The sequence below is a fragment of the Gadus macrocephalus genome, chromosome 4 (assembly GCF_031168955.1).
Source record: "Gadus macrocephalus chromosome 4, ASM3116895v1".
NCBI lineage: Eukaryota > Metazoa > Chordata > Actinopteri > Gadiformes > Gadidae > Gadus > Gadus macrocephalus.
In genome coordinates this window covers 9,695,439-9,718,002 of record NC_082385.1, presented here as the reverse complement: position 1 = coordinate 9,718,002, position 22,564 = coordinate 9,695,439, and the positions used below count along the sequence as shown (strand labels likewise).

General features: G+C 42.6%; 1 protein-coding gene and 1 long non-coding RNA gene across 6 annotated transcripts in view; one reads left to right on the top strand and one right to left on the bottom strand.

Moving 5' to 3' along the window:
- LOC132455987 (uncharacterized) overlaps positions 1-5,881 on the top strand; it is a 44,615-nt gene extending 38,734 nt beyond the window's left edge. Inside the window, exon 2 of the long non-coding RNA XR_009525366.1 lies at positions 5,766-5,881. This is a non-coding gene — a long non-coding RNA (uncharacterized LOC132455987). The remainder of the gene's footprint in view (positions 1-5,765) is intronic.
- LOC132455969 (eosinophil peroxidase-like) lies at positions 1,424-18,930 on the bottom strand. Of its 5 annotated transcripts, none has more exons than XM_060050088.1 (16): positions 18,828-18,930; positions 18,629-18,695; positions 6,862-6,943; positions 6,398-6,573; positions 5,764-5,896; positions 5,335-5,464; positions 5,038-5,244; positions 4,519-4,882; positions 4,037-4,197; positions 3,555-3,813; positions 3,300-3,470; positions 2,922-3,159; positions 2,466-2,686; positions 2,321-2,355; positions 2,076-2,147; positions 1,424-1,675 (listed from the first exon to the last, which is right to left on the bottom strand). In XM_060050088.1, the coding sequence occupies exons 2-16, from the start codon at positions 18,693-18,695 to the stop codon at positions 1,658-1,660; spliced, it is 2,334 nt and encodes a 777-aa protein (XP_059906071.1). In that variant the 5' UTR covers positions 18,828-18,930; the 3' UTR covers positions 1,424-1,657. The 5 variants fall into 5 exon arrangements, with proteins under 5 accessions (XP_059906071.1, XP_059906067.1, XP_059906069.1 ...); XM_060050084.1 differs by lacking the exons at positions 2,076-2,147; positions 2,321-2,355; positions 2,466-2,686; ... (8 more) ...; positions 6,398-6,573; positions 6,862-6,943 and adding exons at positions 12,233-12,304; positions 12,510-12,544; positions 12,635-12,864; ... (8 more) ...; positions 17,337-17,512; positions 17,738-17,828 and having other exon boundaries at positions 18,828-18,926; XM_060050086.1 differs by lacking the exons at positions 2,076-2,147; positions 2,321-2,355; positions 2,466-2,686; ... (8 more) ...; positions 6,398-6,573; positions 6,862-6,943 and adding exons at positions 12,233-12,304; positions 12,510-12,544; positions 12,635-12,864; ... (8 more) ...; positions 17,337-17,512; positions 17,738-17,819 and having other exon boundaries at positions 18,828-18,926.
- Positions 18,931-22,564: the final 3,634 nt, after the last annotated feature.

The following is a 22,564-nucleotide window of genomic DNA, read 5'->3' as shown; positions in this document are numbered from 1 at the left end:
GAGAAGCTAAAGCATAAACACTGAAGACAAACGTGCATTATCACACGACACTCCCATAATATTTCCGTTACATCAAAGTAAAACAATATTAACAACAAACATAACTTTGCATTTGACCATTATTAATTTGAATTATTTATTATTTATTCATTACACGGGTCTTCTCAATAACGTGGAACGCTCCATTCACTTGCATGGGCCCTTCACAACTTCTGGCAGTGAATTATATTTGATAATTCACCGTTGCTAAGTATAATCGACTAGTGTCAAGGTAGACAAAGGATTTTTTGCCTCTCGTGACGTCTTTGGTATCACTCCGCAAGTCGTCCGGTAACTTGTCAACCCCAGCGTATTCAATTGCTATGCGACGTCAACGTCTTTGGCGGACTATTTCTCTGCTGATCAACACTACAAATGCTGATAACAAATAAATTGTAAAAAGACCCACCACGTGAAGTCATTTTTTCGTTTTCGCAAGTAGCCGTGTAATAAGCAGAATAATGTATAGAACGTCGCCGGTCATTATCGAAAATAAGGAAGCAAGACACCTCCGCTGTCCTGTTCGCCCTGTCGGGGCTTATTTTCCCGTTAAAGGCGTTCTATACATTATCCCTTAGATAATGACCTGTAGTGAGTAACAAGAAATTACAAAATGTATTGAAGTCTGTGGGGTGTAATTTGACGACGGTTTCTAAAACAGATAACAGATTGCCTTTTTGTTTCATATTCTGGTGGCGTCTACTTTTTCAGGTGTCTTTATTTATTTATTTCCGTTACATTTAACTGGCACTTGGCCAGTTCTCGGAGGCTGAAGGAACATAACGATAGTGACTCTTCTTTTTCTTTTATTTCATATGTAGTGGTTGGCAATACGGAAGTGACTGAACACAAATTATTGTTATGATTCTTATTCTCCTGTTTTACCCAATACCGACGCAAAGCGCTGCAGAAAGTTCTGCTCCCGCGATATAGGAGGACGTTTCTTATGGAGGTCTATTTAGTGTATTTAAAAATATATATATCACTACTACATGTCACATTAAAGTTGCCCAATCACAGAATTCACCTGCCCCGGGCAAGCGGGCGACCATTAATGTCGAGGCCTGGATTACCCATGCAGTCATCAAACAGTGACTATTTATTTTTTCCTTTTTTTTTTAAGGATTTGAAAGTGATTACTAAACAATTCATCTTGATTGATAAATCAACCACAGAGGAAGAATTTATTCAAAGCAGTTATTGCGTTTCATATGAGGCGGGCTAAAAATGTTTCAAGATGCGTTATAATAGATTGGATTAAAACAGACAGAATACATTTAGTCCATAAAATAAAAACAAAAACAAGGCCTAAAATGTCCATGGTAGAAATCGTACCAGACCTTATAAAGAACTTTATGTAAATACTTTAATTCAATTGTCAGAGTTGTGGTTAAACATTTCAGTGTACTTTATTTCATAGTGTAACAGTGGTCCTAAATGATGGCGTGATTTTTTAGAAAATCAGGCAACAGTCTTTTACATTTTGAAGAAGGCTTTGAGAGAATAATTGGTTTGTTGAATGGTGAATGACAAGAATTCACCATTAAGTCTAGAAGGTAAAGACAGTAAACGGGTTGCATTGATTAGAATTCTTTCTTTCAATGGCCAGGTTCACCTCTTATGCCACCTGGGTCACCTTCAGAGGAGGAAAAAACAAGCAGAAGGTATAGAGGAACTGCTTGATCACGTGTCAGATGTTCATGTACTGGCTCTGTCTGCAATTTCTGCACATTTCTGTTTAAAAGCTATGTAGGATATAAAACAATTTAAATTAAAATAACATAACATAAATCAGCAGCTGATCCTTTTTTAAGCCATGAGTGAATCTGTGCAAAAGGGAGATTAGGTCACAGATCTTAATGATCTGTCTAACATTTCTATAATATAATTCGCCATGCCTCATTTCACAGTTAATGCATGCAGGAGCTAATCATTCCAATTACCAATTAGGAACACAGATAATTGTTCACAAGATCACACGTCCTTATTCCTGAACTAGCTCATTATTGTCCTACAGAGATGTGAGACATAACCACCTCATTGTCTTCTTCCATCTTCGGCTCCATCCTGCCAAGGATGTCCTGCTCGGCCTGGGACAGCCTGGTCCTCTGCATACAAACAAGATAATAACAATTTGTATGAGTCATATTTCCTCCCTCAGTATTTACACGTCAGTTTATTAAGAAGAAAGGGGGGAAGGATCTGTGGGCATGTATGGGAATTGAACATATCAATAAGCATATTGTCCAAAACTCGATATGGAAATATTAATAATTATTACCTCAGCTTCAATGGCTGCAAGAATTTCATTTGGGCCTGCAAAAACAAACAAGGCTTTTAAAAACATTAGAGGATTCAATGAAATGTGCACGCTAATGTTTTTTCGGAAGTGAAAGCGGGCCTTTGACCACATCCCTCTTCATCACCTGATGCTGCCTCATCGTTGGGCCTCTCCCTCCAGGGCAAGAGGGTCATGCTTGTGACATCGGAGCATCTGACCAGACGGTTTCTACCGCTGAGGAGGCTGAAGGGGTCCCGGGGGACACTGGAGATGCCCGTGTTGTCGCAGATGATCCTGGCCAGGGAGGCAGTGCGCAGCACATTCCTCTGGCTGGGGCTGAACACGCCCTGATTCTCGTACCACAACCTGTCCAGGGCAAACAGAACTCAATGTTGTTATGAGATGGATCGTGCCTGGGTATTGAAGTGGGTCTCCATGATTTCCACATACCGACCCCTACCCCGCTGCCTGCTCCTCAATCACCTGCCTCTTAATTCAACTCAAACTTGCATTTTCAATCATACTCCAAAGTTTATCTAGATCAAACCGGGTCGGTTTTGCACCCTAACGCCATCCAGTCAGTACATGTCAGCATGCGTACCTGTCTCCCTGGCGGATGTTCTTGAACTGGTTGGCGATGAGGCAGGCGAACAGAGGGCCCACACGGCCACCCTGGACCAAGGGTTCTGCCACGCCTCCCAGCCACACGTCGATGTTGCTTGGTGTTCCATACAGCTGCAGGAGCCTTGTCGCCAGGCCCGCGTTGTTAAGGACCCGAGCCAGCTCTGCCCGGTTGCCGGGCTGGGACAGCCCACAGAACTTGCGCCACGCGTTGTAGCCTAGCGTGTTGAGTAAAAGAGGTGGATTTCCATCAGATCGCATAGCCTTTGCAGCGTCATAAATTGAATAAAGGTAAGTTGAATCACGCAAGCAAAGAGGAAGCAGACGAGAGGAGGAGAGGCTTTTATGGGATAGGTACCAGGGATGGCGTGGTCCCGGCCCCTCTGCATGTTGAGTGACCCAAGGTCCAGAGCCAGGTGCATGACAAACTGGAAAAGCCTCTCCCGCAACGCGTTCACCAGCACAGGTTTCTTAGCGTTCAGTTTGGCAGGACGGCCCGCAAGACCTCGGATCAGGGGGTCGATTCCGCCTATAACAAACCAACAACAATGAAGAAAACGACCACGTTCTAAATTCATGTTTCTTGCAAGCACTTTGTGTCCTCTCCGCTCACCTTCAAATACGATCCTCCAGGGGGTGAAGAAGGCCTTGAAGAGCGGCACGTTGGGGATGCGGGCGTTCTCCCGGTAGTTTTGGTCCAGGCGAGCTAGGAAGGGCTGGATGGCGAGGTGGGCAAAGCGGTAGGCGGCGGTGGCGAACACATTGGCGATGCTGGGGTCCACGTTGGGGTTGTAGCCTGGGTAGCGGCCCAGCAGTCTGGACATGGCCACGTCACCCACGATGTGGGGCAGGTAGTCCCTGAAAACCAACACCTGAGGAGGAGGAGGAAGTACACGTATTGAGGAGGAGGAGAAACTCTTCTTGATGAGTAGGAGGATGAGGATGAGGGAAAAGAGAGGTGGAGGAGTTGCAACCTATGCTGAGTACAAAGAGGAGGAGGAGTAGGAGGAGAAGATGGGGTACGGTCAATAGAGGATGTATCGGGTTGAGTGAGAGAAGAGGATATGAATAAAGAGGTGCGGGGGTGGGGCTTGCCTGAGTGTACGCGCCCATGATTTTACGAGCCTCTTGGTAGAGGGTTTCACCGTCCCACTGCGGGTTTAGCTTCTTGAGTTCACGCGCCAGACGGTTGTGTTCTCGCATGAACAGGGTGTGGAGGGACGTCAGGGCAATGTTCTCATCGACACGAACATCACCTGGAAACCGACACATGCCGTACACAATCGATTGACACAACACTAGTCGGGAGTCTATAAACGGTTTGCTAGCTATGATATAGAGATAGAAACAAGATGGAAAGACAGTTGATAGACTGAGAGGTATGTAGAGATATATCGAGAGAGATATACATTTAGAAATAGAGCGGTACGAAGAAAAAATAATTGTATATACAAATATTTCAATATAAGCGACAGAGATAAAGATAGATTTATAGAGATAGAGATACAAAGAGAGACATATAGAGATAGACATAGAGATATATAGAGTTGCATAAAGATATACATATATATGCCAACCTGCAAGGAAACAGGGCACCTCCTGGGCCTTGCTGTTGTTTGTGACTCTCTGGCGTGTAGCGCACATTTTGGGCAGCAGGGGGCTGAACGGCAGCAGCTCCCGGCCGTTGTCCCTGAACTTGTCGTTGACGCGCAGGAGGCCTGCATCGGTCGTGAGGTTGCGGAGGTCCTTCGCCAGCTGCTCCTCCGAGCCGTACACCTGGCCCAGGTCCAGGAACGCCGTCAGGGTGTTGATCTGCTCCCGCTTGTTCGCCACGCCGCCAAAATTGAATGCCGAATTTCCGGTTCCACAAACGGCCGCCGATCGGAAGACCGGGATGCAGCTGTCGGGGCCAGTTGGCAAACGGGGGTCGCCGCGGGGGATCTGTGTTGAAGAGCGCAGATGCCGACGGTGATTGAAAACCACAGCGTCACTGTCTAAACATATAGATTGTACTACACAATAAAAGCTCACCGTACTACACAATAAAAGGTCACCGACTGGGTACCAGTCGGTATGGTACCGACTGGGTACCATACCTGAATGGGGAAGCAGGGCTCGGAGCGCTCGCAGCTCTCGTCACAGTTGAGGCCGTTGCTGAAGGAGCGGATGCTGGGGGAGAAGGGGGTGAAGGTGAGGTCGTGGTCGTTCCACTGGCCGAACAGGGTCGTCATGTGGGAAAATTCCGTGTCGTTGACCACGCCGTCGTCCGGCGTCGCCAGAATGCGGTTGGACACCTCTCTGACCTATGGGGGACGGACACAATCCGTTGTAGATAAGACGTGTGTATTTGCCTCCCGTGGATTTTACTGCCGCATGGGCTGACGACATCATACCAGAGGGAGAACGAAGTTGTTGAAGCGGCGGTTTCTCTCCCAGCCGTTGGGCAAGGCGACGCCGTCGTCGTACTGAGCGGGAAGCAACCGCTTGAAGGGGGTGTTGGAGGCCCCCAGGCGAGGGCTCATCCTGTTGACAGCATGTTGAAACACTTTTACTTTGAAACTTCCCTCTCTCCCTCCATTGAAGTGCACGCATGTTACTTGTGGTTGGGGGATGTCTTAAGATCTGTAATGAGTTGACACACTTCGACCGTCTAGTTTTCACAATCTCTTTTTTATCACTTATGTCCACATATCGTTGGTGGTAATTGCATTTGTATATATTTTAATTGCATTGTTTCAAAGTAAAAGTATAACGGGAAACTGTAGACACATGGTCTACACAAAAAGCTGACAGGAATATAACAGTGTAATTGTCGCTCTTACAGGTTGTTGCAGACGCTGGTGGCGGTCCTGTACTTGTCCAGGTTCTGAATGGTGCGGCAGGGCGGATCGCTGACCCTGGCTGCACATCCAGAGATCTTGGAGAGAACCTCCAGGTCTTCACGAGGGAGCAGATCTGGAGAACAGCAGACATAGGTTCAGAAAAAGGTGTGTGAGTGTGGTCGAGTGACTTAGTGCGTAGGTGTTCAGATGAGTGATTGAGTAAGTGAGTGAGTGTTTTTCAAGTGATTGATTGAGTGTGTGTGTGTGTCTGTTTGTGTTTTCATGTGATTGAGTGTGTTTGTGTGTGTCTCTGTGTGATTGTTTTGAAGTTATTGATTGAGTGTGTGTCTTTCTGTGTGTGTGTTTTCATGTGATTGATTCTTTGAGTGTGTCTGTCTGCGTGTGTATGTGTTCGAGTGAGTGAGCAGGAGAGTGAGAGTGTGTGCATGCACCAAGCCCATGTTTGCGATATGCATGTGCGCGTGCACGCATGCATGAGTGTACACATTTAGATCATGTATGAACGCACCCGGAGTTACCGACACCTCACCGACTCCTCTCCGCCACTTTACCTGCCCTCAATAAAACTACTGCATGCTCACTAATGACAACAACATAGCGCGTGCGCTCTGACCTGTGGCGTTGAGTGAGCGTTTGTGCACGCGGTGGACGCGGTCGTGCAGCAGGCGCAGGGTCTGGTCCATGTAGTCGGCCGAGCGCACGGCCGAGCGGGAGGCTCCACGCGGCTGCTTCATGAGGCGCAGGATGTCCGCCGGAGAGACGACCTCTCTGCGAACCCTGCTCAGACTCCTGGAGGGGAACGGGGGGGGGGGCATGGTTATGATACGATGGGACCCATAGCAGTACTAACGTGATGATTATCATCAAATTAATTAGGTTAATTAGGAAAGTGAAACAGCTACGTGAAGGTATTTTCTCTATTCACTGTTTTTGTTGTGTTTATAGTTGAATCGTTAGACAAATGGAAAAGTGACTTGAATGCACATATTGGAGGATCCTGTTACAGTATCGTTTTCAGTAAGGTGATTGATAAAATTCTCGTTAAGACAGAATAAGATTCAACAACAACAAACTCACTCATCTCGCGAGTACTTGTAAGCATCATCCACCAGTTTTTTGGCCTCTTCAAAGCACTCCATAAGATAGGGACGACCCAGACCTTCAGATACAAGAGAAATAATATAATAAACCATAAGATAGTCCTTCAGATACAATAGCATTAATATAATGAACCATAAGAGACCTTCAGATACAAGAGCATTAATAAAATAAACCATTAGATAGACCTTTAGATACAAGATCATTAAGAAAATAAACCATAAGTTTGACCTTCAGATAAAAGTATTAGTAAGAAAAAAACATAAATTAAGGACAATCCAAACCTTCAGCTACAACAGTTTAATAAAATAGACCAAAACTTATTAAAAAGGTAATCGTTTAAACGCTTACTTGATGGGTTTGAATGGGCCTGCATCACACAGATGCCCAGCATCACAACACAGACAAGCTGGTTCATCTAAAAGTGGACAAAACATACCAAACATCAGCCATCAATGTTAAGCCAATGCAAGCCTAATGCACACCGACCCGCTAGGTCCCGCATAGGAAAGAGGTCCTCTTACCTCGGCAGGGGAAGCTAGAGTACATTGAAAACAATGTGAAGGTGTTGTGAAGACTGTCGCTCTGTCAGCCTATTTATAGTGAGTCTTGGGCCTCACCCCCAGGGTTGAGGTGGTCAATATATCAGTCAATCCTATAGTTCCTACTTCCTTCTTCTAGCTGAACTAAATGTATAATTACAGCCAATCATCTTTCATGTGCAACAAAAGCTTTAAGTAGCATCTAACTACTGTCATACTAACTAAATAACCTTTATATTTGTAGCATATCGTTTTTTTTTTACAGATTTAAAAAATAACCTTTCCCGTAAGAGGAGTTGTCCACACCTAATATTAAACAATGATTGTGGATGTAAAAATGTGCTTAAAGGTTAACTTTCTGTCCTCTCAGGGTGTGTAGGCCTACGACAAACATTGTATTTCTTGCAATAAGCAAAGAAAATATTTTTTTATGAAATGGTTATCAGATGAGGTTATGTTATAATATATAGCCTCATAAACCCTCTAATCCACCATTCTATATCATCGTCAAGGCAACTGATTTCAAGTCTTTAAATACTTAAAATGAGAAGCAGGATAAGCCATGCAACACTCTTATTGAGGACAGTTGACCATTTCTGCTTGACAAGACATTTCATTTTCTTTGTTACGTCGAAAATGTTTGCTTTAATGTTCTTAAAACATTGGCTGCTGTTTCACTCGCTCAAGAATCGCAACGTTTGAATTGCAACCTTCACAGGGAAGTTGCCATTGTGTATCCTAACCACAGTTCCCCTTCACTGAGTCAAACTGTGTAATAATAAACACAATTTTGCGTAACTCTATTAGGTAACTGTGAAACACATCGACACACCTTCAGTATTTTACTAAATGATCGAGACAACTCACATCTCCGACTCTTCTCCGTCTACCACACTGTTATAACTACTAAACCATTTTAAGACCTCCCCCGTAGCCCTGTTGCTCCACCTGCCTCTGTCCTGCTAACTGGTTGCATAACTTCCTTCCACTAATAAAAAGATAAGATCTTTTTGCATTCTTCCTGTGCGACACAAGTTTAGTTTTTATTGATGGAGCTGATGCCTTGATCTGCCTCAAATGCCTAAATGATTGAACTGCTTTTTGGTTTGAATTGCATACACCCCTGACAGTATTTTGCTAAGTAATACAACAATTATTACCCCCCACAATGTGTCAACTTTATATTAATAATGGCACCTTTATGACAATTCTTTGTAAAAGTTTAATCATCTTTGTGGTTTTACATTTTGTATGAAACTACCTACACATTGATTAAAAACATCTTAATATTGACTAAATTCAGTGCTTAACGTATAACTGCAACAATATAAGTTAAAGAATAAAAGCCCAAAACTACAATGTCATAACTAAACCATTGTAAGAGCTCATGTGTGACACTGTTCCTCCACAAACCTCTTACCTGCATGCTAACACTTGCTGGTTGTGTAATAATAATAATGGATTGAATTTATCTTTGTGTCTAAAACAAAGTGAAAAAAAAATCTGATCTGACATTAGTCATCAAACATCATTTGCACTTTAGTGTAATTGCTAAATATTTTTATGTGACACCAAATTATAAATCAGGAGTAGTTTGCTGTTGGCTGACCTATAAATTGTATTATTAGTCCAAGCACTGTACATACAAGGCTATAAACACTTGCCCCATGCCTTTCAACATTGTTTTTAATATATAATAACAAATAGAGCATAGATTTAATACATTTCGGTTTCCCATTTTACGATCTGAACACATGCTGATTACAAAATCATTAATCTAAGAAACAATACAGAGATCATATAGTCACATTTAAGACAGAAAATAACAGGTAAACATGTTCAGTGCTGCTATAGTGTCCTGCAGTCAGGTAGATCTGAAGTCAGCTGTCTTTGTGGGAACAGCCTGAAACAAAACAAAGGACATGGCATTATGACTCAAAAAAATAAATCACTTATCACTTACTTGATAAAAATTGCAACAAAAAATAGGTTTTCTACAGATATCCTAACTCTTCACAAAAATACTCTTTCTACAGCAGCATTATATTACTATTAAAGGTGGGTGTGGATGTATGCTCTTAAAAACAGGTAATGTTTGATTGCCTCCTCTGAATTAGTAGGTTGGTGATGGGTAGATTATTTCGGACATTGCCAGGGAACAAATGTCAAAAACAGTCATCGCATGGATATGGGCCTCTTGGCAGGGATTCCTCTCTGCAAGCTTGTATTTGCTGGTGGAGTACTGCTCTGGTGCGGTCTGTAGTCCCAAACAGGTGGGGAAGTCGGTACATCATTAGTGGTCGTCCACTTGGACAAACTGCATTCCTGCTGGGGCGATTTCTGTGGCAGTTCCACAGATGCGCAACTTCCTGCAGCTCCCTCTGGGGGAATTTTTTTTTAATGATTAACATTTAGCTCACACATCTTCCCGAATATCCCATGTTGACTGGATACAACAGTCATGCTGTGCTTCTATTAAAAAGCTCAGCTGAAGCTTGAACAAGGTTTGAATTTATAGAAATTAAGATGGTGTCTTTATAGGTAAGTCTTTTTGCTACATTTCTTCCCTTACTATCCTAAAAAGCTCAGAAAAAAAGTCAGTTTAAACACAAAAAGGGATATTTTAACTAGAAGACAGCTACTCCTAGATTTGTCCATTGGGACTGCCAAAGCCACTCGAGAATGCATTTTAGGAAAAAATAATAATAACACTAGAATTGTGTTTGAACAGTATTTAGAGGAGAGGTACGCCTATCCCAGCGTCCAAAAACCAGTGCAATGTTGGCCTACAACTGGGGATATTAGTTCTGTTCTATGTAGCCTAAGTCAGATCGAATAATTATGAGGTTAGCCTATAGCACAGTGAATTATTATAGGTTAGGCTACTATTGCTATAGCCTAGATATGTAGGCCTATAATAGAGTATTTTTTAACGTATTTTTTTTTGTAAAGAACATTACAAGAAATGCAGCTCAAAGTGCTTTTCAATGATAAGTGACACACAGAACAACTACTTAGCTAAACAGAAAGGCATTTTAAAGCATCGGAGACATTTGTTAATAAAAGAAAATATCCATAAAATAAATAATCAGTGATTAATTCAATTATTTCCAGACATGTGAACTGTATTCGATTTTTGTCGAGTAAGTCCCCTGAGAAGTGGTCCTGCTCCTTCACATGCACGGCCCAAGAGAGAGCTACAGCTGCTTCCCTTCGTGTGTCATGGATCTTGGCAAAAAAAGAAAAGGCCATTTACAGACTCTGAAACCGTGAAAGAGTGCATGCTGGCCGTCGTGAATGAGGTTATAAATGACGACAAAGTAAAAACAAGCGTGACCTCTGCCATTAAAAAGGTACCCCTGTCAGACACCTCAAATATTCGCAGGGTTCAACTTCTTGCTACTGATGTGTTCGAAACGCTTTAAGAAGACCTGAAGAAAGCTGATGTCATGTCTATAGCAGTAGATGAGTCCACCGATAAGACGGATACCGCCCAACTGTGCATATATGTCCGTTTTTTTTACGGCAAATGCTTCAGAGAAGAACTGCTCAGCTTACTGCAGTTAAAAGGACACGCAACAAGCGAGGTACTCTTTGAGAAGATTTCAACTTTTTTTGAAGACAATGCCCTTGACAATGCCCGCTGCGCGTCGGGCAGAACAACGCCCCTTAACAGTGGTATAATGAGCACACCACAGCCTGTCGTGATCTATTGCTTAACTATATATATATATATATATATGAGATGAGAAACTTGATCAGCTGTTTCATATTATTTTTCTCGTGGCATTCAACATATGGTTTTGATCAATAGTGTTTTCTTGGTGTTGTATATAAAGCTGTTTTGGGATTTTCATGAACGTTAAATTGATTACCCATGCGTATTACATCAACCATTGATTAACCAATCATCAAACAGTGAATATGAATTTTCCTCTTTGTTTTTATTAAAGGATTTCAAGGTTATTACTAATCACTTCATCTTGATTGAACAATTACAACCACAGAGGAAGAATTTATTCAAAGCAGTTGTTCGTTTCATATGAGACGGGTTACATTTTTTTCAAGATGTGTTATAATAGATCGGATTAAAACTGAGTAACAGACAGAATGAATTAGTGCAAATACATTTAGTCAAATAAAAACAAAAACAAGGCCTAAAATGTCCATGGTAAAAGTCATACCAGCCCTTAAAAAGTACTTTACGTAAATATTGTAATTCCATTGTCAGAGTTGTGGTTGAACATTTCAGTGTACTATATTTCAGTGTAACAGTGGTCCTAAATGATGACGTGATTTTTATAAATCAGCCAACAGTATTTTACATTTTAAAGAAGAACGGCTTTGAGAAAATAATTGGTTTGTTGAATGGTGAACGACAAGAATTCACCATTAAGTCAAGGAGGTAAAGACAGTAAACAGGTTGCATTGATTAGAGTTCTTTCTTTCAAGGGCAAGGTTCACCTCTTATGGCTGGGGAAGCTTTAGAGGAGAAAAATACAAGGAGAAAGTAATGTTAGAGGAACAGCTTGATCACGTGTCAGTACCGAGTACCGTCTGCAATGTCTGTATTGTTTTAAAGCTATGCAAGGCACTTGTAGGATTTAAAAATGTTTTAACTAGACCTTAATAACCTGTCCTAACATTTTCTATAATATAATTCACATTGCCTCATTTCACAGCTAATGCATGCAGCAGAAAATCATTCCAATAACCAATAGGAACACATAATTTTTCACAAGATCACACTTCCTTATTCCTGAACTAGCTCATTCTTCTTGTCCTACAGAGATGTGAGACATAACCACCTCATTGTCCTCTTCCATCTTTGGCTCCATCTTGCCCATGATGTCCTGCTCTGCCTGGGTCAGCCTGGTCCTCTGGATACAAACAAGATAATAACAATTTATATGAGTCATATTTCCTCCCTCAATACTTGCATATCAGTTTACTAAAAAGAAAGGTGGGAAGGATCTGTGGGCAAGTATGGGAATTGAACATATCAATAGGTTCATATGTTATGAATATATACGTATGAATATATTGTCCAAAATTGGATACAAAAAATACATTCATAATAATTACCTCAGCTGCAATGGCTGCAAGAATTGCATTGGTGCCTGCAAAAACAATCAAGATTAAATAAAATGTGCAAGCTATTGGTTTTTCTAAAGTAAAATTGAGCCTTTGACCACATTGCTGTTCCTTACCTGACCCCGCCTCATCAGGGCCCTCTCTGGGCCTCTCCCTCCAGGGAGAGAGGCGCACGCGGGGGATGCTGGAACAGTGGACCAGGCTGTTTTCAGCGTTGACGAGTCTGAAGGGGTCCTTGGGTACCCTGGAGATGCCCGTGTTGTCGCAGATGATCCTGGCCAGGTTGGCAGTGCTCAGCGCCTTCCTCTGGTTCGGGGTGAACACGCCCATATTTTCGTACCACAACCTGTCAACAGCAAACAGAACTAAAAGTTAATGAGATAGAAAGACCATGCCTGGCCTAGTAAAGTGGGGCTACGGGGTTTGGGTGGGGAGGGGGTCCATGTGCAAACACCTTCCCCCCTACATTATTGGTGGTGGTTAGTGAGGTCCCCCCTTCACTTTAGGCGTCTTTGAGTGTTATTAATTATTATTATTATTCATGTTTAACCTCTGTTTTCCTTTTATTCCTAGTCTGTTTTACATAGTTTTGAATGATGACTATATGCTCTGTAAGGTGACCTTGGGTGTCTTGAAAGGCGCCTCTAAATTAAATGTATTATTATTATTATTATTACATGAATTATTAATTAATTATTACCCCTACTCAACCCAAACTTGCGTCATCAATCATCTTCCAAAGTTGATCTAGATCAAACCGGGTCGGCCTTCTTTCTGTTTCGCACCCCAATGTCAGTCAGTCAGTCCGAGGATGTCAGCATGCGTACCTGTCTCCCTGGCGGATGTTCTTGAACTGGTTGGCGATGAGGCAGGAGAACAGAGGGCCCACGCGACCTCCCTTGACGAAGGGTTCTGCCACTCCTCCCATCCACACGTCGATGTTGCTGGGTGTTCTGTACAGCTGCAGGAGCCTGGTCGCCAGGCCTGTGTTGTTCAGAACCTCAGCCAGCTCTGCCTGGTTGCCGGGCTGGGACAGGCCACAGAACTTACGCCATGCGTTGTAGCCTAGCGTGTTGAGTAAAAGAGGTGGATTTTCTTCAGATCGTGAAGCATTTGCTGCGTCATTTACACAAAACCAATCAAAAAGAAGAGAAAAAGAAAGTCTGAGGAGCTGAGAACCCTGACCAGGTAGGTCTAGCCTATTCTTGGTTTCAAAGTGGACAATAATAGGTTGCTTCGGTAGTTTAGTGTGTAAGAAAACAGTTAACATACTAATGTTTAAATAAAGGGAATTAAAACAAGCGAGCAAAGAGGCAGCAGGCGAGAGGAGGAGAAGCTTTTAAGGGATAGGTACGAGGGATGGCGTGGTCCCGGCCCCTCTGCATGTTGAGCGCCCCCAGGTCCAGAGCCAGGTGCTCGACAAACTGAAAGAGCCTCTCCCGCACCGCGTCCACCAGCATGTTTTCCTGAGTGCCCAGTTTGGCAGGATTGCCCACCAGACCACGGATCAGGGGGTCGATCCCGCCTGTAACAAACCAACAGCAACAATTTGAAGAAAAATATCTTGTTTGAAATTCATGTTTCTTGCAAGCACTTTGTGTCCTCTCCGCTCACCTTCGAATATGACCCTCCAGGGGCTGAAGAAGGCCTTGAAGAGCGGCACGTTGGGGATGCTAGCGTTCTCCTGATAGTTTTCGTCCAGGCGAGTTAGCATGGGCTGGATGGCCAGATGGGCGAAGCGGTAGGCAGCGGTGGAGAACACGTTGGCGATCCTTGGGTCCACGTTGGGGTCGTAGCCTGGGTAGCTGCCCAGCTTTCTGGACATGGCCTCGTCACCCACGATGTGGGGCAAGTAGTCCCTGAAAATAAACACCTGGGGAGGGACACATGTTGAGGAGGAGGAAGAAGAGGTAAACGTATTTAGGAGGAGGATGAGGAGGAGAAACACGTGCTGAGAAGGAGGTGGAGCATGGACGAGAGGAGTAGGAGGGTGAGGGAGAAAGACACATGTTGAGGAGAAAGAGGAGGAGGTGAGGCCCATGTTGAGGAGAAGGGTACGATCAGTAAAGGATGTATCTGAGATGTGAGCATGAGTGAGAGTAGAGGAGATGGATAAAGAGGTACAAGGGTGGGGCTTACCTGATTATACGCGCCCATGATTTTACGAGCCTCTTGGTAGAGGGTCTCACTGTCCCACCACGGGTTTAGCTTCTTGAGTTCACGCGCCAGACGGTTGTGTTCTCGCAGGAACATGGTGTGGAGGGACGTCAGGGCAATGTTCTCATCGACACGAACATCACCTGGAAACATGACACAAGCCGTTTGAGTCGTAACTTGTCGCAAGTCTACGAACAGTTTGCTAGCTATGATTGGAAGATAGAATAGAGAGAAAGAAACTGACAAACAGACAGTGATTAATTCTGAGTGTTAGAGATATATAGAGATAGATAGAAATCGAGATGAATGAAGTCGAGTTTTTTCAAAATGTTCACTTTTTAAAAAAAAATCACATTGTGGGTCCCAATGGCAAAAATGTTCAGCATTCATAATAAGGCATGATCAACAAGTTTCAGAATCTTTCATCCATCTGGGCGGGCAAGCTGCATGTGATTCTAAAACCGGAAGTTACGATATTTTGGCACCAAACCTTTTCCACAATCTTTTCCACAGGTATCCACAGAGACTCTGTGAATACCCAATAAAGAGATAGATATAGAAATATATAGAGATAGACAAAAAGATGGACAGAGATTTATAGAGATGTTTAAGATATACATATACAGTATGCGCCAACCTCCAAGGAAACAGGGCACCTCCTGGGCATTGCTGTCGTTTGTGACCCTCCGGCGTGTAGCGCACATGTTAGCATGCAGGGGGCCGAATGGCAGCAGCTCCCGGCCGTTGTCCTTGTACTTGTCGTTGACGCGCAGGAGGCCCGCATCGCTCGTGAGGTTGCGGAGGTCCATCGCCAGCTTCTCCTCCGAGCCGTACACCTGGCCCAGGTCCAGGAACGCCGTCAGGGTGTTGATCTGCTCTCGCTTGTTTGCCACGGAGCCAAAATTGTATTCCGAATATCCAGTTCCACACACGGGCGCCGATCGGAAGACCGGGATGCAGCTGTCGGGGCCAGTTGGCAAACGGGGGTCGCCGGGGGGGATCTGTGTTGAAGAGCGCAGATGACGACGGTGATTGTCGATTGCAGCGTTACTGTCTATACATATACATGTAGGTCGAACTACACAATAAAACCTCCAACTGGAACCCAGTCGGTGACCATACCTGAATTGGGAAGCAGGGCTCGGAGCGCTCGCAGCTCTCGTCACAGTTGAGGCCGTTGCTGAAGGAGCGGAGGCTTGGGGAGAAGGGGGTGAAGGTGAGGTCGTGGTCGATCCACTGGCCGAACAGGGTCAAAATGTGGGTGTATTCACTATCGCTGACCAAGCCCTCGTCCTTCGACGCCAGGATTCGGTTGGAAACCTCTCTGACCTAAGGAGGACAGACACAATCCATTGTAGATAGACGTGTGTATTTGCCGCATGTGTTTTTTTACGTCACGCGATGCTGCCGCATGGGTTGACGCCGACATCATACCAGAGGGAGAACAAAGTTGTTGAAGCGGCGGTTTCTCTCCCAGCCGATGGGCAAGGCGACATCGTCATCATACTGAGCGGGGAGCCAGCGCTTGAAGGGGGTGTTGGAGGCCCCCAGGCGAGGGCTCATCCTGTTGACAACATGTTGAAACACTTTTACCTTACGACTCAAAGCCTCATTTTCACAATCTCTCAATCATTTTTTATCGTAGCAGAAAACGCTCTTACAGGTTGTTGCAGACACTGGTGGCAGTCCTGTACTTGTCCAGGTTCTGAATTGTGCGACAGGGCGGATCGCTGACCCTGGCTGCACATCCAGAGATCTTTGAAAGAACCTCCAGGTCTTCACGAGGGAGCAGATCTGGAGAACAGCAGACATAAGACAATACTTTAGAGTACTTGACAATGCTAGACAGCTATACGCACCTATCAGGTCACATGGAATAGTTGATAGTTGACCCTGCACTCTTGACACTGGTGTCCCTCAAGGCTCTGTACTGGGACCCCTTCGGTTCTCCCTATATACCAGATCATTGGGCTCTGTAATCACATCACACAGTTTTTCCTATCACTGCTATGCTGACAAAACTTTCACCTCCCCTCACCCTGATTGCAACACTCATCTCAGAATGTCTGGCAGACGTCAGTACTTGGACGACTACCCATCACCTGAAGCTTAACCTCAACAAGACTGAGCTCCTGCTAATGCCAGGGAAAGCTTGCCCTCACATGGACCTACTGGTCACTGCAGAGAACATCGCTGTATCACCATCACCAACTGCTAGAAACCCAGTTGTGCTGCACCGCGAACATCACCTCTCCGATCATGCAGATTTGCCCTCTACAACATCCGGAGGATCCGGCCCTTCCTAACGAGAAGGGCAACTCAGCTCCTGGTCCAAGCTCTCTTCATCACGTGCCTTGACTACTGCAACTCGCTAACACCTATTGTATGTCCTATTGAGTTATAGTACTTAGTTATGTAGCATCTTATCATAGCTATCTATGTTAAACACAGGGAATGGGTTAACCTAGCATTTGGGGGTGCTTTGCACTTTTTTCTACTAACACGCTTAGTGTTCCGACATCGATATATTGTTTCACTTCCTTATGACAAATGTACTTTTATGTCACTTTGGATAAAAGTGTCTGCTAAATGCCCTAAATCTAAATGTACAGACAATAGCAGACAACAACAACAACAACAACAGAGTGGCGTGGGCCTGACCTGTGGCGTTGAGCGAGCGTTTGTGCACGCGGTGGACGCGGTCGTGAAGCAGGCGCAGCGTCTGGGCCATGTAGTCGGCCGAGCGCACGGCCGAGCGGGAGTCTCCACGCGGCTGCTTCATGAGGCGCAGGATGTCCGCCGGAGAGACGACCTCTCGGCGAACCCTGCTCAGACTCCTGGAGGGGAACAGGGGGGGGGGGGGGGCAGGCATGGTTACGAAAGGATGGAAAGAAGAGCAGTAATAACATGATGGTCATTCATAATATGAAGAAGATAATCATAAAAATAGGTTATGAAGCGAAAAGGCTAATTTATTAATCATGAAAGTGAAACAGGTATTTTTTTCTGGTGATTGTTCAAATCTCGTTAAGACAGAATAAGATTCAAAACGACAAACTCACTCATCTCGCGAGTACTTGTAAGCATCATCCACAAGTTTTTTGGCCTCTTCAAAGCATTCCATAAGATATGGACGACCCAGACCTTCAGATACAAGAGCATTAATATAATAAACCATAAGATAGTCCTTCAGATACAAGAGCATTAATATAATAAACCATAAGATAGTCCTTCAGATACAAGAGCATTAATATAATAAACCATAAGATAGTCCTTCAGATACAAGAGCATTAATATAATAAACCATAAGAGACCTTCAGATACAAGAGCATTGATAAAATAAACCATAAGATAGAACTTCAGATACAAGAGTATTGATAAAACCAGCAATTTTCCAAGTCCCAGAGCTATTCTGAGTCACCAACGCACCGCCAATCCCAATGGCCACCCTTAATAAGCAAATCATTGGTTTTTCTCACTAAATATTATCATATTATTATATTTCATGCCATGTATCAAACAAATTTTGGTCGAGGTTGGAAGCGAACCGGCGACCCAAGGTCCATGTGGCAGACTCTGTATATTATTGAGGGGTAAATTACACTACATTTCTAGATGGCAATTAATTTTTTACTACTTTCTGAGCTATCGACACACAATCTATACACACGTGTTCAAGAGGGCGGCATCTATGTGACCCAGTAGTTTCCAAACTCAAAATGAATTTTCTTTTTTCAGGAATATTTGTCAGAGGTCGAGATATGGGCCGTCAAAATAAAACTAATAATTCCCACAGAACAGGTGTACACGGATACACTGTGAATACCTAATAAACAAACTCAGTACTTCAACTTGAACTGAAAAAAAGATGAGTTAGGGAAAGAAAACATCACAATATACCAACATTTTAGAAACATTCACGTTTTTTGAAAGGTAATCATTTAAAAGCTTACTTGATGGGTTTGAATTGGCCTGCATCACGCAGATGCCCAGCATTAGAACGCAGACAAGCTGGTTCATCTATAAGTGGACAAAACATACTGAACATCAGCTATCAACGTTAAGCCTTCCATTGTCTGACCCACGTTAGACAATAATGATGCACACCGTCTAGGTCCCAAAATAAAAGGAAAAGGAAAGAAGTCCTCTTACCTCTCAGGTGAAGCTAAAATTATAGTGAGAACAATGTGAAGGTAGTTTGAAGACTGTCCCTGTGTCAGCCTATTTATATTGAGAGTCTTAGGCCACACCCAGTGTTGATGTTTTCAGGTGAGGTCAATATATTATTAAAACCTATAGTTCCTACTTCCTTCTTCTAGCTGAACTCGATTAACTTAGGTTTATCACTCAGCTAATCAAATGTATTGTCCAAGGAAAGCTTTCAGCATCTACTCTTTACTATCATACTAACTAACAAACTAATATGTTGGTAGCATATTTGTTTTATTTCAGATTGAAAAAAAAACGTTATCCACGAGTTATCCACACCTAATATTAACCAATAACTGTGGATGTTAAAATGTGCTTAAAGGTTAACTATCTGTCCTCTTAGGGTGTGTAGGCCAAATATTGAATTTCTGGCAACAAGGAAATCTTTTACCAGAAATGCAATGATTGTCTTCCTGGAATGCAAAAAAAAAAAAAGGATAAGGTTATGCTAACAATATAAAGCCTGAAAATCATTTTAATCCACCATTCTACATCATCCTCAAGGGAATTGACTCAAAGTCTTTAAACGCCTAAAATTTGATGTGGGAAAAGCCATGCAATACTCTTAGTGAGGATAGTTGAACATTTAACTGTAACTTTTAGACAACTCCATGACAAGACATTCAAGCCCGTGAGATGCTCAGTACAGGACAGTATGACACCAGAAGCAATCAGAACTACTAACCACTACTAACCAAATAGAAAAACACAAATATTTGGTTAAGTTGTGAAGCCTGCTTTACTGCTTTCTTGTGAAAAGCAGTCATGAGTGATTGGTTGCAAACGCAACCAGCTGATAACATCTTTAAAAACCTACACTTTTATAGAAACACACAATACTTGGCTTGTTGCCGTCAAGGAATAAGATACCGTAACATTTCCTGATCCCTTACAGCAGCAAGATTTATCACTTGCAGGAAACCTTTCTTGTTATGGGTGTGAGCGTTCAGGAAGGCAGTACACAAGTGGTGCATTTGCACGCACACATGTACACAAACTATTAAAAACCATACAGCTTCATTACAACCAAATGTATCCCCTTTTCATGCTCATATATTGCATTTTCTGGGCCTGAACCTACAATCACTTGAAAACAGCCACCATCATTTGCTAGGATATCCAACTTTTCAACAATTTTTAAGATATTGAGGGCTTAGCCCAGAATCTTAAAAATAAGAAAATATTGCTCTCTGTGGGTTGTACAGTCAAACGCCTAGACACACCAGCAGTATTTTGCCTAACGATCGAGCCTGAAGCTTCTTAAAGGTGCTCTTCCTATTTGGGTAGGCCTATGCTTTGATAAACCGGAAATATACAATTTTCTCAAAAAGCCATGGGTATTGCTTGTATCAGCTTTCTTGAAATGCAGGGTACTAGCTTTCTGGAAAATGCAGGGTTGTGCATTTCTTGAAAATGCAGCACCGCGTTTGTCAGAATCTGTACTTGATTGTGCTTGGGATCAGGTTGTCCCAAACAATAATCAAGTATTCACTGAAATTCCCGTAGGGGCACTATAATTCATGGTCAAAGTTTAAACGATCGGCACGGCTGCCCCGATGAATTACAATTTCCCAAAACGTGTTTGACATGTCTTATTTTGCATGCTGAACATTTTTGTGTCTTGAACCCAGTATGTCCGTCAAGATAGATTTAGCTGTACAGTGAAAATTTCAGGAAAACTTAATCAAACTGCATCATCTGAACCATAGCTTAAAATATCTTTAACTGTAAATCCAACGGTTTGGATTTACATGTATATGTGTCACACAATATGCTTGATATATTAGGAAACAAACTTGAAAAAAAATTGCGAAATATTGTCCAATGTGAACCAAGACTAATCTGAACGAAATCTGTCCTATTTCACCCGGCCATTTTGTTTTACAAGAATACAGGTTGTAATGGTACTAAGGGGACTTTATGGATGCAAACAGTAATCAAACACACTTGAAGGAGATGAGCAAAAAGGCAATGACATCAGGTGTCTAAAATACTTCTCAGATATGATCATTAATATGATCTGATATGTAATTCTCTCCATCGTAAAAACTAAACGTCAAATTATGTCTGTAATTGGACATTTGGTAATACTTACTATCATATAAAACAAACCATCGGGCAGACTGAATGCCGGTCGCGGATTAGAAGCCATGTTCATCATTAACCTTTAGCTTGTGGCTAAATGTATAATTTTTGGGGAATCCAGAACAATTGGCCAACATTTTATTCTGATTGCACTACATTGTCTAGTTGTTCTACAATATTGCTATCAAATAATAAACTCAGCACGACACCACTTTCGTTGCTCTAATTTAATGTTATGATTTGGGATTGTTGTTAGTCGCACTTCAGATTATCTGACTATACAAGATCAACTGAATAAAAGATCACAGGATAAACTGAATAAATGATGAGATGATTAAATTATAAACTGAATCAATTATAAACTGACTAAATGAATCAATTACTCAATTATAAACTGACTTTACGAGTGATTAGCTGAATAATTAAGTGATAAGATGTTCAAATGTAGCCAGGAAAGAGAGAAAAGTGTTTCTTGGCACATTCACACAAATATTTCCAAACATGTCAGCTGCAGTGAAAAACACATGAAAATAAAAAACAGAATGTTTTGGACATTGCTAGAGCGTCTCTTTGGCCACTAGTGTGTAAGTGTCCTAATTTATATTGAGTTGCATTCAGTATCCCAGGTGGTAGAGAAGCTTGCTCTGCAACTACTGGGCATCCTGGTGCTGTTCATGAGTATGGAGGTGTGAACAGGACTGACCAACCCTGACCTGGCTGACTTGCTGCTGATTGCTATGGTTGGTTGGTGGACAACACCGTCAACACCTTTTGTTCATAATACGCTTATACTGTTTTGTATAGACATTTTGTGACCTCCGATCTCTGGGATTTCGATGACATTTACAATGGTGAAAGAAGGAAGAGAGAGGGAACGCTTCCTGGACATAACAAACAGGACAAGCAACAATAAAGAAGTGAAGAAGAACAGAAGAAACCCACGTGGGTTAGAGTTTGGATTATACAAAGGTAACAATAGTTTAGCCTCCCCTTCACAGCTTCTTACACTCTGGATTTGATTATTGTATTTAGTACATTTCTGTAGAAGATGTCTTTGCATCATCATTTTCCATTATTGATAATATATTACAACAAAACCTTAGATGATCTTATATTTGAAAGGTAGCAGATTAAAGGTTTAGTCGTATTGCCAGCTAAATAGTCTTTGTCTTTAAATAAGCACTACTGGATTATATAGACCCTTGTCTATAGTGTTGTCTATAGACAATTGTGCAATATAGATAGAATAGTGTCTAGTGGTGATGTGCTGGGCATCATTTCGGTTACATTTGACCTCACTGCAGGTTTTATAAAAAAAAAAAAAATTATTATTTCAGGTTTGTTTTAAACTATCCTTAGCATCAGATATCAATCTAAACCACAACTGATGTATTCTTTCTTAGAAAAATATCCTAAAACTGGCCTATGTTGGTTGATTTTACGCAAAGAACTTCCTTGGCAAGCATGTCTAATGCATTGTTTACCTGCATTGTGCACTGCACCTATACTCGTAAGTAGTTACTAAGAAGGGCTTAGCTTCTTATCAGGTGCTGAGCTATCGATGTGAACAATGCATTGTTAACCTGCATAGTTCA